This window comes from Saccopteryx leptura, chromosome 5, assembly GCF_036850995.1.
Source record: "Saccopteryx leptura isolate mSacLep1 chromosome 5, mSacLep1_pri_phased_curated, whole genome shotgun sequence".
Classification (NCBI taxonomy): domain Eukaryota; kingdom Metazoa; phylum Chordata; class Mammalia; order Chiroptera; family Emballonuridae; genus Saccopteryx; species Saccopteryx leptura.
Genome location: NC_089507.1, coordinates 150,082,925 through 150,096,718, shown reverse-complemented (window position 1 = coordinate 150,096,718; position 13,794 = coordinate 150,082,925). Strand labels below are relative to the sequence as shown.

At 50.5% G+C, this 13,794-nt stretch overlaps 1 protein-coding gene across 4 annotated transcripts in view; it reads right to left on the bottom strand.

Moving 5' to 3' along the window:
- LPIN1 (lipin 1) overlaps nt 1–13,794 on the bottom strand; it is a 112,347-nt gene that overhangs the window by 19,479 nt on the left and 79,074 nt on the right. For all 4 annotated transcript variants that reach the window (XM_066386101.1, XM_066386098.1, XM_066386099.1 and 1 more), the window contains 5 exons: nt 13,043–13,136; nt 11,993–12,062; nt 8,758–8,850; nt 5,703–5,782; nt 331–457 (listed from right to left, as the gene is read on the bottom strand). In XM_066386101.1, coding sequence (XP_066242198.1) covers nt 331–457; nt 5,703–5,782; nt 8,758–8,850; nt 11,993–12,062; nt 13,043–13,136 — 464 coding nt within the window. The remainder of the gene's footprint in view (nt 1–330; nt 458–5,702; nt 5,783–8,757; nt 8,851–11,992; nt 12,063–13,042; nt 13,137–13,794) is intronic.

Sequence of the window (13,794 nt, the reverse complement as noted above, 5' to 3'; positions counted from 1 at the left end):
GATCTCATATTAATGACCCCTGCTCGAGGTGGACACACCCCGACTCCGGCCTATGGATCACTCACTCACACTGCAGGATAAACCGCTGTGTCTGGTCGCACCCCTGACACTTGATAATGGGCACCTGGGGGCCACATCAGAGAAGACAGGGGGAAGCGAGAATGAGGGGCCCACTGGACAGTGCTGACAGTGGCAGGAACTCGGGGCACCCCGGGGCAGCAGGCACTCAAGATCCCAAAGGTGCGGGAAGCTAGCACGGAGGGACACCAGCCTGGGTGGCGAGTCTCGGCCATTGCCCACAGACAGGCGAGGGAGGGACGAGACGCTCACCAGCTGCTCCGAGGTGAGCCGGAGGGTCTTCTTGTAGCTGACGCCGGACAGCAGAGGGAGGTGGCCAGTGCTCGCGGGCCTGGCGGCTGTGCGCTCCTCATCACTGGAGGACGACTCGTGCTTTATTCTAGAACACAGTGACACCACCACCAGTTAGGGGATGTATTAAGAACGCAGGAGGCCAGAATCAATGACGGAGCTGCCCGGCCCGTCCTGAGCGCCGGCCTCGGGGACCTCCGCGCATCAGTGAGTCTCCCGGACACCCATTCGCGGGCACTGGCTGGCACAGTTCAGCTGGCCCAGCCTCCCCAGTCATCTCCTTGGTCACGGGCTACCATCACTCTGTTAGAAACTAGAGGCTCCTCTTCCTGAGAAGCAGGATCAGAGTCCCCCTCCCTGACAGGGAGGCCCACATTCCCTTCTCATCCCATCTGAGGCTGCGGGAACAGGCGCAGGAGTCCAAACATCCACATGGCCAACAGATCGGCTCCCTGTGTTCACCTGTCCAAGCCCACAAGTCCACATAATGAGGGCACTCTGGGGCTTGCAGGTGCCAGGGAAGACCAGGAGGACTTGCCAACCTTCCCCCAGAATCCCAGGGGGAGGGCTGCCCCAGTCAGCCTGCATAGAACCCCCAGGCAGAGCTCCTAGCTCCCTCAACCTTCCCATCAGGTGGGCCCTGGCAGGAGCAGGTGGGAAGTAGGTTCACTTTCTTTAAATATCTCATATGAAGCAAATCAGCTGTTCCCTAGCTCAAACCCTGCTGTGGATGTTAATCCCCAGCCCAGCAGTATTAGCTCTGCTTCCTGAGACCATTATCTTTTAAAATGTTTTAATGCGATCAGAGTGCTTCATAAATGTTTGCCAGTCCAGACAGAAACAGCGAACAGCCGTAAGCAGGCACGTCCCACCTGCTGGGGTGTACACCTTCCTGCAACGCTCCCTCCCACACGGCCCTGCGGACAAGACTTATCCCACGGGAAGGGAACTGCCGTTGTATCTTTTCATCTCAATGAGTTCCAACCCTCAGTGCTAACGTCCCCTGTGCCCCTGCCTCCTGTCCCCCCACCCCTGACCGGACAATTGTCAGCCGTCTCCCCCGCAGCAGCGCAGTGCCTTCTTACCCCAGATTGGCCAGCTCCAGAAGCAGTCCCCACGATCCAACAGTGCCCCTACCTCAGGGAGACGCCGCTTCTGTCTTACTCCCACCACCTCTGGCTGAGCTGACCTGCCTAGCACCCGTGCCCCAGGACCCAAACAGGCAGCCTGTGGGCTGCAGGCTGGCCGGCTGGAGCTCGTTCAGCCAAGACTCATTCGCCCCATGCGGGGCATTGTCCGTGCAGTCACCTGGCCCCTGCCCTCGCGGGGCTTTCCGTCCGAACAATCACAACCAGCAGGCGCAGTGCTATGACAGAAAAGTGGAGGTCGCCCTAGAGCAGCTGGACTGGGGAGGGGGGAGCTGCACAGAACAATCTGGCTGGAGTCACACACAGGCCACCACCGGGACACAGCCCGGTGAATGCGCCATGGGCTGGAGTCCTGGTTGGTCCATAGCAGGGCTAAGCCACATGTGGATGAATCCACACTGATTCCACACTGGCGTTGCGGCTGATTCCACGCACCGTGGAGACGGCACGACAGCAGCCAGAATCTGAAAAAGCCAGATTGGGGCCCCACAGGGACTCCAGGCTGTTACGTCGCACAAATTCTTCTTTGCTTCCAGCCCTGATTTCTTTATCTTATAACTCAGAGAAACACACTGCATCCTACTCACCAAAAACATTCAGGATGCAGGCAGATAGCAGGGCTGGAGGCAGGATTCCCAGCCAAGGCCTCGAGACTTAAGAATTCTTCCCCAGCCCCAGCGGCTCATCTGCAAAACGAGAAGCCTTTCCCGCAGTCCCTACAAACAACGCCGGTCCTCCCGAACCAACAGCCCAGACGGGGGAGACACCGTCCCAGAGACGATGTGCCCGACAAGGGCCTGGGCAGGAACCAGAAGACGACGAGGCCACAGGCCCCTCACTGAGCCGGGAAATGTGTCTGTTCCATCCGAACAGTTTAGAGTGAAATGAGATCCAGACGTGCATGCACCGGGCCCCCGGTGACAACGCAGTGATGTGGCCTGCGCTGGCTGGGCGCGGGAGCGAGGCGGAATCGCTGCCGTTTCCATCTGCTGCTTCGGGGGGAACTCTTAGCTGCGTGCGGCATGCCATGTTCCAGGGAGCCCGGCAACACGGGAACCGCGGGCACGAGAACATGCACCGGGGGTGGCCATGGTCCCGGCTGAGGGAACGCTCCCCATCTTCGTGCACTTGCTGCCCTGCGTGGAACAACGTGGCTCCCGCCCCGCCCCACCCCACCCCCACAACAGCTCAATTAATGTAATGCTGCTCACATCACAGCGTCCGCAAGAAATGACCAAACCAAAGGGCTCATCTCGCCAGAAAGGGTGCAGCCGAGAGCATCTGAGCAGGCCCCACGCAATGTGAGCACCTCGACATGGTCTCCGGATGATGGGTACGGTGACAGGCTGTGTGCTCAGGTCCGAGACTTCGGGGACAGTTCTGCTGATCAAGTCTGTCAATCAGGAAAGCATCCCCACACCTTTTCCTTGCTAGTCACCTGCATGAGTCTAATTGGGAGACTAAGAGTCTAGTACTTTTTACTTTTCACTAAGAGGCCAGTAAAAATAAAAAGATTTACATTTCTGAGAGAGAACTTCATTTGCTAACTTCTCAAAATCTCAATTCCTCTTCCCAAGGGTCATCTTCCATGTGTCAGGTTTAAGAGAGAGGTGTGGCCCAACTCATTCTGAATGGGGAGAGGTCAAACTGTTTAATAAAGACAGCACATTTGTCAACACTGACTAGGACTGTATCGGGCAGGGAGAAAATCCCGACACTCTGATAAATCGCACTGGCCGAGCCCCAAGTCGGGGAGAGCTGCAGTGTCTCGCTGCTGTGCCCCAGCCCTCGGCATCCTCCGGGAAGAATAAAACGAGGGAACCGTGGCCCTTGTGTGTGGGCTCTGCTCCATCCCACATAAACCACCTGGAGCCTCGGGCCCGTCTTCCTCCAGGTCTCAGACCAGCCAGTCCCAGGCGGAATTGAGTGGATGTCCCGTGTTGCACCGTACCTCAGAGCTTATTATAAGACATCTGAAACTGCGTGGTCAGGATGAGCACGTGTCCCCCGGGTCACCACTGAGCCACCCTCACGATGATTCCCACACAGCTGCCGCAGGCATGTCCCGGGAGCCCGGTCAGGTTGGTGTGGGGATTCAGTGAGCCCTTGTCTGCAGGGTTGGTGTCACTCTTATCCCCACTTCACAGAGGAAGGAGGGGACACCGAGGGGCTGAGGAGGTCACCAGAGATCACACACGAAAGGCTGACCCAGTCCCTGCTTGTATGTCTCTCGCATTTGGAAGTTACAGCCAGGACAGAGAGGGCTCCTAAAAAGAATTCCAGGACAGCAGGACGTTTCCAGGGCAGCTAACGCGCTGGTGTAAGTGGCTTCGGACAGGCAGGTGGGCTGCGTCTTTGCCTGGGTCCCCACTCGTGGCATCACTGCCTCCTATGCAGTAGCCCCTGGCTGCTAGGGGCGTGAACATCGCGTTGTTCCTTTGTGGAGACATGGTCAGGAGTCTGCCCGAAGCCAGGATTCCAACCCAGACAGATCTGCCCGACTCCAAAGTCTGCCGTGGGCAGCTTCCCCCAACTAGGAGGAAACAACCACTTCCAGAGTCGCTGGCCACTCTACCTCATGCTTTATCTGTCCCTTCGAAGGACTGCACAGTCTTAGCCGATGTCCATCTGGAGCACACCTGCCATCCCCCTTCCACACACTCGCAAAGCCACACTCAAAATCCTTGCTGGGAAAACGGCCAAACAATCACGCTTGGAAGCCCTTCCCAGAGAACGAGCCCCAGGTGGGGTGTTAGGGAGAGACCCCAGCTCTGCTGACCATGCTTCCCTCTGACAGGCCTGCTCCCCTCTGCCGTGCAGACCAGCGAGGGGTCGAGTGGAAAGCACAGGGCCAGGGCGCTACCGAAGGGCGCAAAGAGCGTGTCCCCAACCACAATCCTGCCAGGAGCTGGCTGGCCACTTATGAGAGTACCATCAACAAGAGTTTGATTGGGTCCTGCACACTCTTCTCCATGGACAATGACAGAGAAATCAGATTGTGTCCTACGTGCCACCGTCCTGGGTTTCTATTTCCAACAGCGACTTCTAGAAATACAATAGTTTAAGAGAGAGCTTGGGCCAGGAAGGAGTCTGAGGGCTTGAACTCTAAAGCCTGCCTCTCCTACAAATCCACGATATATTGGGACGATCTCATTAATTCAGTAATAACCTAGCCAGACATTTACAAGACACCTGCAATGGGGGTGACGGAGGACGATCTCTCTTTGGGTGATGGGTATGCTACAGAACTAAATGACAAAATAACCTGGAAATGTTTTCTTTGAATATATGTACCCTGATTTATTAATGTCACCCCATTTAAATAAAAATTTATTTATAAAAAAAAAAAAAAGACACCTGCAATGGGTCAGGCACTGGCCTGGCCTCCAAGGTACAAAAATGGTCAAGATGTGCATCTTGCCTTCAATTAACTTGTTAGCATTTTCTGTCTGCCGAGTAACAAACGCAAACCCACGTTCCAGGAGCACAGAAACACAGCGAAGGCCAGGTAACGTGTGACAGGTGTGGCCTCACTCACTCGGTGTCAGTATGGAGCGTGGATGCCCAAATCAGTGGTGGCGGCCCTGCCCTCAGAGTGGCTGCCCCCAACCCCTCATTAATAGCCCAGCCCGAAGACGAAACAGCACTCGTGCTGATCAGCGTGATCTAAATCTCATGTCTCCTCGGCCAAGTTCACAGGCGTCCCTATTAATCATAAGAAAGGTAGCAGCGTAAGTCCCGGAAGTACCTGAACTAGAGAGGAAGGCAAGGTGCCTCAGAAGGTAGACGGGCTTCTACGCCAGTGTCAACACCATTGCAAATCGTCATCGTTATCATTACTGCTACTATCTTATGTCTACTGAGGGCCACCACATGCTAGGACCATGACAAGTTCTCCAGTTACATTATGTCATTCAAGCCTTACATTTATTCTGAAAATCAGACGTCTACAGAAATGACTGTCTCCATTTGGCTGGGAAACCAAATTAAGTAAATTGTTCTAGGTCGCTGAATAAATGACAGAGCCAGGGCTGGTCCACCTGGGTCCACCTGGGTCTACCTGGGGGTGGGGGACCCAAGGCCTGTTGTGGGTCTGGTGAATGAACACCATCAGCATCCACCAGGCGTGTGCCATGACCCCAGACACAGAGAGGTGCTGCCCCCCCAGGCTGGCCTGCACTGTACCTGGTGGCCATGCTGAGCTGTGGCAGCTGCTCGCCCGTGCTGTGGCTCTTGCCAGCCAAGCACTGCTCCGGCTTACTCTCCTGGAGAAGAAGAGAGAGAGTCAGGTGTGCAGCAAAGAGAAGCCCTGACAACAGCGGGGGACCACAGGGGCAGGGCCTGAACGCCTATCCTAACAGCACCCCCGGGAGGGCAGGTCGCGGTTACCCCCTCTGCTACACATTTAAGCCAAGAAGTATCTCTGACAGAAACGAGCTCGTTTTCCACAAGTGTGCGTAGCACAACACCAAACTTCATAATTCGTGTGGCTTTACGCAGATGCTTCGTCGAGGGCTGCCTGGCTACCCGAGGGCTCTCAAAATGTTTTCTTCTAACTGCTGGTAGATAGTATGCCTGAAATCATTCCCACACCGTATTCTGCTTGGAAAAATGTGGACTCATGCTCTTTCTCAACACGGCACACTTTCATAGCAAACGCGCCTCTGGCGTACAGGAAAGCGCCCTGGGACTCCGAGGGACCTGGGCCCGCCCTGCTTCTCTCGCTTAGATGCGGGGCAAGTGACGAAACCGCTCAGAGCCCTGTCCTCCCCCCTGTGACACTGTGACACGGGGTGCGAAGCTCCACCTCCTGACGCTGCTGTGAGGGCCACCGAGAGGCTGCACGGACACACAGAGCCCGGCCCCCGGCGGCCCAGGGATGGGGAGGACAGCATGAGGACCACGGGAAGTCGACTCTCAGAAGCCAGACAGAAGTGTCCAAGGACAGAGGATCGTCAATTAAATCTCACTACTTCTGGTCACTTACTCAGGATGTCGAGTCATGTTTTTAATGTTAATTAAAAAAAGCGATATAAAAAAATACATAACAACAGGGCAACCATTGTAACATACGATGAGTCCTAAGTATTTTTAAATATGCTTTATCTTTTTATAAATGCACAATTAATGTGATAAAATGCCCGGTAGTTTTTAATCTATCTATTGAGACAGGTACCTTAGCTACCACTATTAGTAATTCTTTGTGACACTAATCCAAAGTACACATCTATCTGAAATAAATACACTTTTTTTAGAAATATTTTATTTCATAACTATTCTTTATTTCATGTTAGTGTTCCCCTCAATCCAAACTGGTAAGAAACTGGATACTCTACAATAAATAGGTCTTTGCAGTAGCCTTCTGCCTAAGTTCTAGAACATTCTGCTCCATAATAAGGAAACTAGAAAGGCCCTTTAAGCTTAAGTCTCCTAAAATAGAGTGTATGTTCATTCTAACTTGTTTAAACCCCTTAAAAATAATGCAACAACCAGTAAAGCACATTCTGCTGACAGAATGTGTCGAAGGACAATGTTATCTTAGAAAGATCCTTCCAGCAACTCTTTCCCATTGTGATTAGGAATAAATGAATCGAGCTTGCTGGGTTTCCTTTACTATATAACAACCAACTAGACTACTGTCGCTGGGGTTTCTTCATACTGCATTCCAAATGTAATCAGCACTCCCTCAACGAGTATTTGCCAAATCCTGGCTCTGAGTCCAATGTGGACACCAGGGTACCCGGGACCAAAGCCACACACACATGGTCTTGGCCTTCATGAAGTTTGGGGTCTAGAGGGGAGAGGGATGTCACTCAAATAATCACATGAATATATATCACAACCCTGAAAAATGTGTGAAGAAAAAGTTCACAGGCAGAGCTCTGAGAGCAGAGAACAGCAGACTCACCTCACCTGCCAACAGAGGGCCAGCTGAGATGCTGGTTAAGTGAAGAGGAATGGACAATAGGTGGAGAAAAGGCCATATGCAAAGGTCCTGGGGTAGAACGTATTTCCAGCCAGTGAAGCTAAAGCACAGAGGGCAGGAGAGAATGGCAAAAGACATGGCTACAGAGGGAGGAGGGGATTGGGGACCCAAGTCCTGTGACCATGTTAAGAATATTGGTCTTGATTTTAACAACCCAGGGAACCCACTAAAGGGTTTTAAGCAGGGAATAACACAAATTGGACCAGCATCCTAAAAGAAACAATGTGATGACGGTACAGAGAATGAAGAGAGAACATACATAAAACAAACAGCTCACTTGGAAGTGTTGCTGGGAGACAGCGTGGTAGCCTAGACGGGTGGGAGTGAAGGGGAGAGAAGAAGAGCTGAGAACTACTCGGTGGTAACCTGATCGGACCCGGGGACAGACAGAATGGGAGGGGGGAGCAAGAAGGAAGTGTCCAGCCTGCGGGTGGGCAATGGCACCATTTTCTGACTGTGGTCCAATGAAGGAACTCACAAGAAAGGCGTGAGTTCGATATCAGAAGTGACAAGCTGGAGGCACCTTGGGGCAATCACCAGGAGATGGCTACCTAGCTGGCTGGCCGCCTGATAAATGGACAGAGACTACAAAAGAATGTCTGGTCCGGAAATAAATAAGACTGGGGTCATCACCCAGGTGGGGGTGAGGATGCCGAAGGAAGAGTAGGTAGTCAAAGCAGAGAGAAGACCCAGATGACCCTCGGGAACCACTGCTGGGGGCCAAACCAGGAGCAAGGCCAGGTGGACTCAGAGGCATGGAAGCGAGAGATGTCTTGGGAAACGGGTTGGGAGGTAGGCAAAGATCCGAAACAGCTGTAGGCACTTAAAGAAACAGAACCCAAAGCCTTGCGTATTCAGACACACCACTGAAGTGAAGTGACTGATGAGAATTAGCCTACAGCTTAAGTATAGCTCATTGAAGTTAACCTCACAAGCAAAAGGAAAATACCTAATTTCAGTTTGAAGCCCTTCTTTTCACAGAGGAAGTAATTCTCCAGGGGAAGAGAGACTTGGCCACAGCCTTGGAGCAAGAAGGGAACAGAGCGAGGAGCCAAGCCCAGCCCTCTGCTCACTTCCGGCCCTGCCCCCCACACACACACACACACACTCTGGGATGCCCTCCTTCCCTTCCTCGGGCGGGGTGGGATTGTGGCATGTGCTCACTTCTCTGACATCACAGCTTGAGGATCTCCACTGCACGAGCCCAGAAGGCACTAGGCTAAGCACAAGCCCTCCCTTGTTTCCCGTGCTTACCTCCTTGATTGTGGTATTCCTTCCCCGCCATGAAAACCACCATCTTCCTCCCTTTCTGGGCATCTTATCCCTCATGATAGATTCCACAGTGGCCTGTTTTAAACGGATGGTAACATAAATAATGGAACCAAAAAAACATCAACTTAGCACATTCAAACCAAAAGATGCACACATGCAAATTAAAGTTAAGATTTAAAACAAAAATAAATAATCAATAAAAAACACAACATACAATTTGTGAATTAAAAATTTTCGAGAAGCAAAACCTAATGGCGTCCAAAATTACACTGAGGTAACTTAAACATGAAGACTTAAGAAGAAGTTAAAAGGATCAACAAACAAAAAAATGTAACACAACAACAACAAAAGAAAAAGAAAGCATTGTGATTAGTAAGACCAGAAGTTTTCAAATTAAAGTGGCTTACTGGTTACAGTAGTGTTATTCTCAATATGGTAATTATAAAATAAAAAATGAAATGATTAATATGGGGTACAAGGTAAAATGCACAGGATATTTTTAGTAAATGTAAATTTCTAAATTTTGACAAACTGAACATTTAATAGGTGCATTTAAAATAACAAGTGTTAAAAAAATTCAGATTCTTGTCCTAAATAAATAGAAGTTTGATGGGAGGAGAGTCAATATCAACTAATAATTTCCTCTAAGTGCTTCGAAAGAACAAAATAACTAATGAGGCTAACTCCAGTCCCAAGGTCAAAGCTATCTAATGTCCCTTCCTTGGCTTACGGAACTAGCAGATAGCTGATACATCAGCTAGTAACGAAAGAGAACGATTTAGTCTTTCAACCAAACATGTTGCAGTTAAGTGGAAAGATAAATAATTCACACTGCCTAAAGTGTGCTTCTTTTTCATCATTTAAAACATCCCTCCCTGCTACAAAGGAAAACCTGAATACACTAAAATGCATAAAATGCAAACCATACATGCCACCTTCACGAAACAGGACAATCCACAAAGATGTCAATTACCCTCTGCTTCCTAATTCATCCATAAGTGTATAAAACCCTTAAACTAACAGGATTCTTGTCAGACCTAGACAAACTGATTCTAAAGTTCACTGGAAACACAAATGAACAAAAATAGAAACTTCTAAGAAGAGTAATACGAAGGAACAAGCCTTACTCAATATTAAAGTCAATTTAAAATGACAGTGATTTTTAAAATGCAGTTGGTGGATGAGTAAACATATTAATGGAGCAAAGGACAATGTTCAGGAAACAAATCTAAATTCACAGAGAACAGATGATTAGCTGCCCATCAGGGGAAAGAGTTATCTGATGAAAGGTTCTGGGATAATGGGCAATCCCAGTTCGTCACCTCCCTGGGGGTGTCACCCCCTTCCTGACTTTCTTGCCGACACATCCAAAACTCTGTTCAAGAATCAGGCTGCAATACGTTCCGGGGAGGCAGCCTTAACTCCGGAAAATGAACCTCAACTGCTCTACACTGTCCATTGTTGTTCCCCTGCTTTGCCGCAAGGGGCTGGGAGGTGATCATGTGACCAAGCTGTAGCCAATGGGATGTGAGGATTCTGCCTCTATCTTTCCTATTTCCAGATGTGGTTGCATAAGATGAGGTGGGAACCAGTCATCCTGTGATCAAGAAAGGCTAGCCAAGAAGATCACAGAGAAGCCAACCCAAACTCGCCCAGCCTGGAACCACCGGCCCCCAAGAAGATTCTTATTAGGACAATAATAAATCCTTGGTACTTAAGCCCCTTGTAGTCACTGTTTCTGGCAACCAGAGCACCCTAATCTAATAACCACTAGGGGGAAAAATGATTTGGTTCCTTGTACCTCACCCATTACTCTCAAAATAAAATCGAGATGGATGAAAGATTTAAGAAAGTACCAAAAAAAAGCCTGACCTGTGGTGGCGCAGTGGATGAAACACAGACCTGGCATGCTGAGGTCAGTAGTTCGAAACCCTGGGCTTGCCCAGTCAAGGCACATATGGGAAGCAACTACTGTGAGTAGAAATTTCCCGCTCCTCCCCCCACCCCCTTTCTCCTTCTCTCTCTCTCTCTCTCTCTCTCTTTCGCTCGCTCTCTTCTCTTCTCTTTCTAAAATCAATCAATAAAAACCTTTAAAAAAGTACTACAAGAAGAGATGAGACCCATTATCACAAGTTTTGGAAGTGGGGAAACTGGGCATTCCAAGTGTGATACAGAACCCAACAGCTGGAAAAGGGTGACAAATTCTACACGTAAAAGTAATTCTGGGCCCTGGCCGGTTGGCTCAGCGGTAGAGCGTCGGCCTAGCGTGCGGAGGACCCGGGTTCGATTCCTGGCCAGGGCACACAGGAGAAGCGCCCATTTGCTTCTCCACCCCTCCGCCGCGCTTTCCTCTCTGTCTCTCTCTTCCCCTCCCGCAGCCGAGGCTCCATTGGAGCAAAGATGGCCCGGGCGCTGGGGATGGCTCTGTGGCCTCTGCCTCAGGCGCTGGAGTGGCTCTGGTCGCAATATGGCGACGCCCAGGATGGGCAGAGCATCGCCCCCTGGTGGGCAGAGCGTCGCCACCTGGTGGGCGTGCCGGGTGGATCCCGATCGGGCGCATGCGGGAGTCTGTCTGACTGTCTCTCCCTGTTTCCAGCTTCAGAAAAATGAAAAAAAAAAAAAAAAAAAAAAAAGGTAAAAAAAAAGGTAATTCTGTATCCGACAAACACCATAAACAGAGGCGAAGAATTACTGACACACTTGTAAAAAGATTTAGGCTGTGCGGCACAGAGACCAATTGCTTTCCATTTAGAAGCCACATGTTTCCTTTCCTGGAACCTGAACCCTTCAACAACCTGTCCATTGCACCGTCTTCTCTCTCACTCAGTGTGAGAGTTGAAACTTGTAATAGAAAAATTTGTCCCAGGCCATGTATACCGTGAGGACTCTGGCAAGAGAAGACAAAAACCACCCAGAAAAGCATGCCCTCCACCCAGTGCACAAAGAATACCCTCAGATAAAGTACCCCCAAGGATGAGGTCACAACCACCAAATCACACACGCACGCATCATTTTTCCCCCTGTTGGGAAAGGCACCCTGGAGGTTTGCCTTGATAAGAAGAGGGGAAGGAACCCCTGACGTTTATACTCATGGACTTCTAAAGAACACAGTGCCATTAGCTGTGAGATTTATTTTAAATGAAATGTAAACTCCGCCCACCCAGATTAGCCCGTCCATCACTTTTATTCCCCTTTTCTTTCTCATGTTAAAGCTCACCTTTGGCAGAGGTTTCTGGAAAGCCTGCATTGCCAGGAGCAGAGGGGCCGCTGTTGTCCAGTTATAATATCTAACAGGAACAATGAAATAAACGTCAAAAGACCGAGGCACGGACTGAAAATCTAATGTCATGAGAAGTGGTCGTGGAAAGATCTAGAATTCCAGCTAGGTCGTGAAGAGCCCCAAACTGTTGCCAATGCCATCAGCCCTCTCCCTCATGCCCCCCACTCCCAGTGGCCGCACAGAGGGGACAAGCAGCTGTCAGGTGGCAGTACGGTCAAGCAGAGGTGGTGGGAGACCCTGCAGCCCACTGGGGAGCAGCCCAAGCCCCACTGTGTCCCAAGTCACCAACGTGCTGGTGGCATTTTTTCACCTTGCTCCAAGGGCGCGAGGTGCCCTAACTTAACATGTCCACATCTATGACTTCCTCTTAGGAGGAAAGTTTGCATATAGTCTATGAAACACTTGCAGGTCCCTTGAGCTCAAACAGGGAAGCTTTCAAGGGGTGGACAAACAGTCTGCTCTTACTCCTGAGGGCTATTTGGGCCTAAGTCCCACTGGCCTGTGACTTTCAATGTTCCATTATAAAATCCAGTACAGACAAAAATTAAAATCCCCACGCTCAATGATTACCTCAACCCACCAACTACAGAATACCACAGTTATTGCCAATAGCGAATTGGCAATAAGACATTTTCACAAAGACTTACAGTGGTACCTTGAGAATTTAATTCGTTCTGTAACCAAGCTCGTAAGTTAGTCAACTCGTATATCAAACTGCCAATACTAGACCTGTGCGTCAACGCGCCAACTAGCGGCAGCTTCCCGAATCACAACTCGTATCTCGGAATTTTGCTCAGATCTCGAACAAAGTACGGACCGAGTCGCAGCTCATATCTTAAAACATTCGTATGTTGGTCTGTTCGTATCTCAAGGTACCACTGTACATAGAAAGTACAAATGTATAAAATAATATCTAAAGTTTATCAACTAGGCATCTATATTTGAAACACCATTCCACAGCCAAAGTGACTGTCAGCAGAAACTCACTTGTTCCCGATCTTCACCACAAGGTTGGGGTCATCGATGAGGCCAGGGTTGTCCACAAACTGCTGATATGACACGGCTTGCTCCAAAAATGCATCTGGGAAAGCCATCGTGGGGGAAAGGGAAAAAAATAAGGAAACTTTGGTTCCAAAAATGGACCTCTCTTCACTGGCTCAGGCTCACAGGTAGGATTTCTAAGCGTTTCTACGTTCCAACTGTGCGGCAGCTCCACAGTGTTGTGAAGGGAACCTGGCTTGCTTGGGGCCGCGTCTGTGCAGATGGAGGCAGCGTGGGCGGACTGAGGATGCGGGGAAACGCCCCCTTCAACGGGGGCAGGGGTGTGGAAAACACAGTCTGCCTACACATCTGAAGAAGCAGGTGACTGGTAAGCAAGTCTCGGATATCAGGTGACCTGGGTTTTAGTCACAGTTACTGTTGTGACCTTGGGCAAGTGACTGATCTCCCCAAGCCTCAGTTCCCTCATCTGTCACGTGGGCTTACTGCCTTGGGGGTTGCGGATGGATGGTGTCGTGAATGGAAGGCACAGTGTCCTGCCTAAAACAAGCGCTCACTCAGTGTTAGAGGGCGGAGCTCCAACCACCGTCGCCTGCAGAAAGTGCAGAGAACCGCAGGAGACATGGCCGCTGACCCAGCCCCACCACGTTCAGAGCTGGGGGGAGGGCCCCGGGGTCAGGAGGTGACCTTGTTTCAGCTCATCAGCAGGGTGACTGATTAGGGGGTTCAGGTGCCAGAAT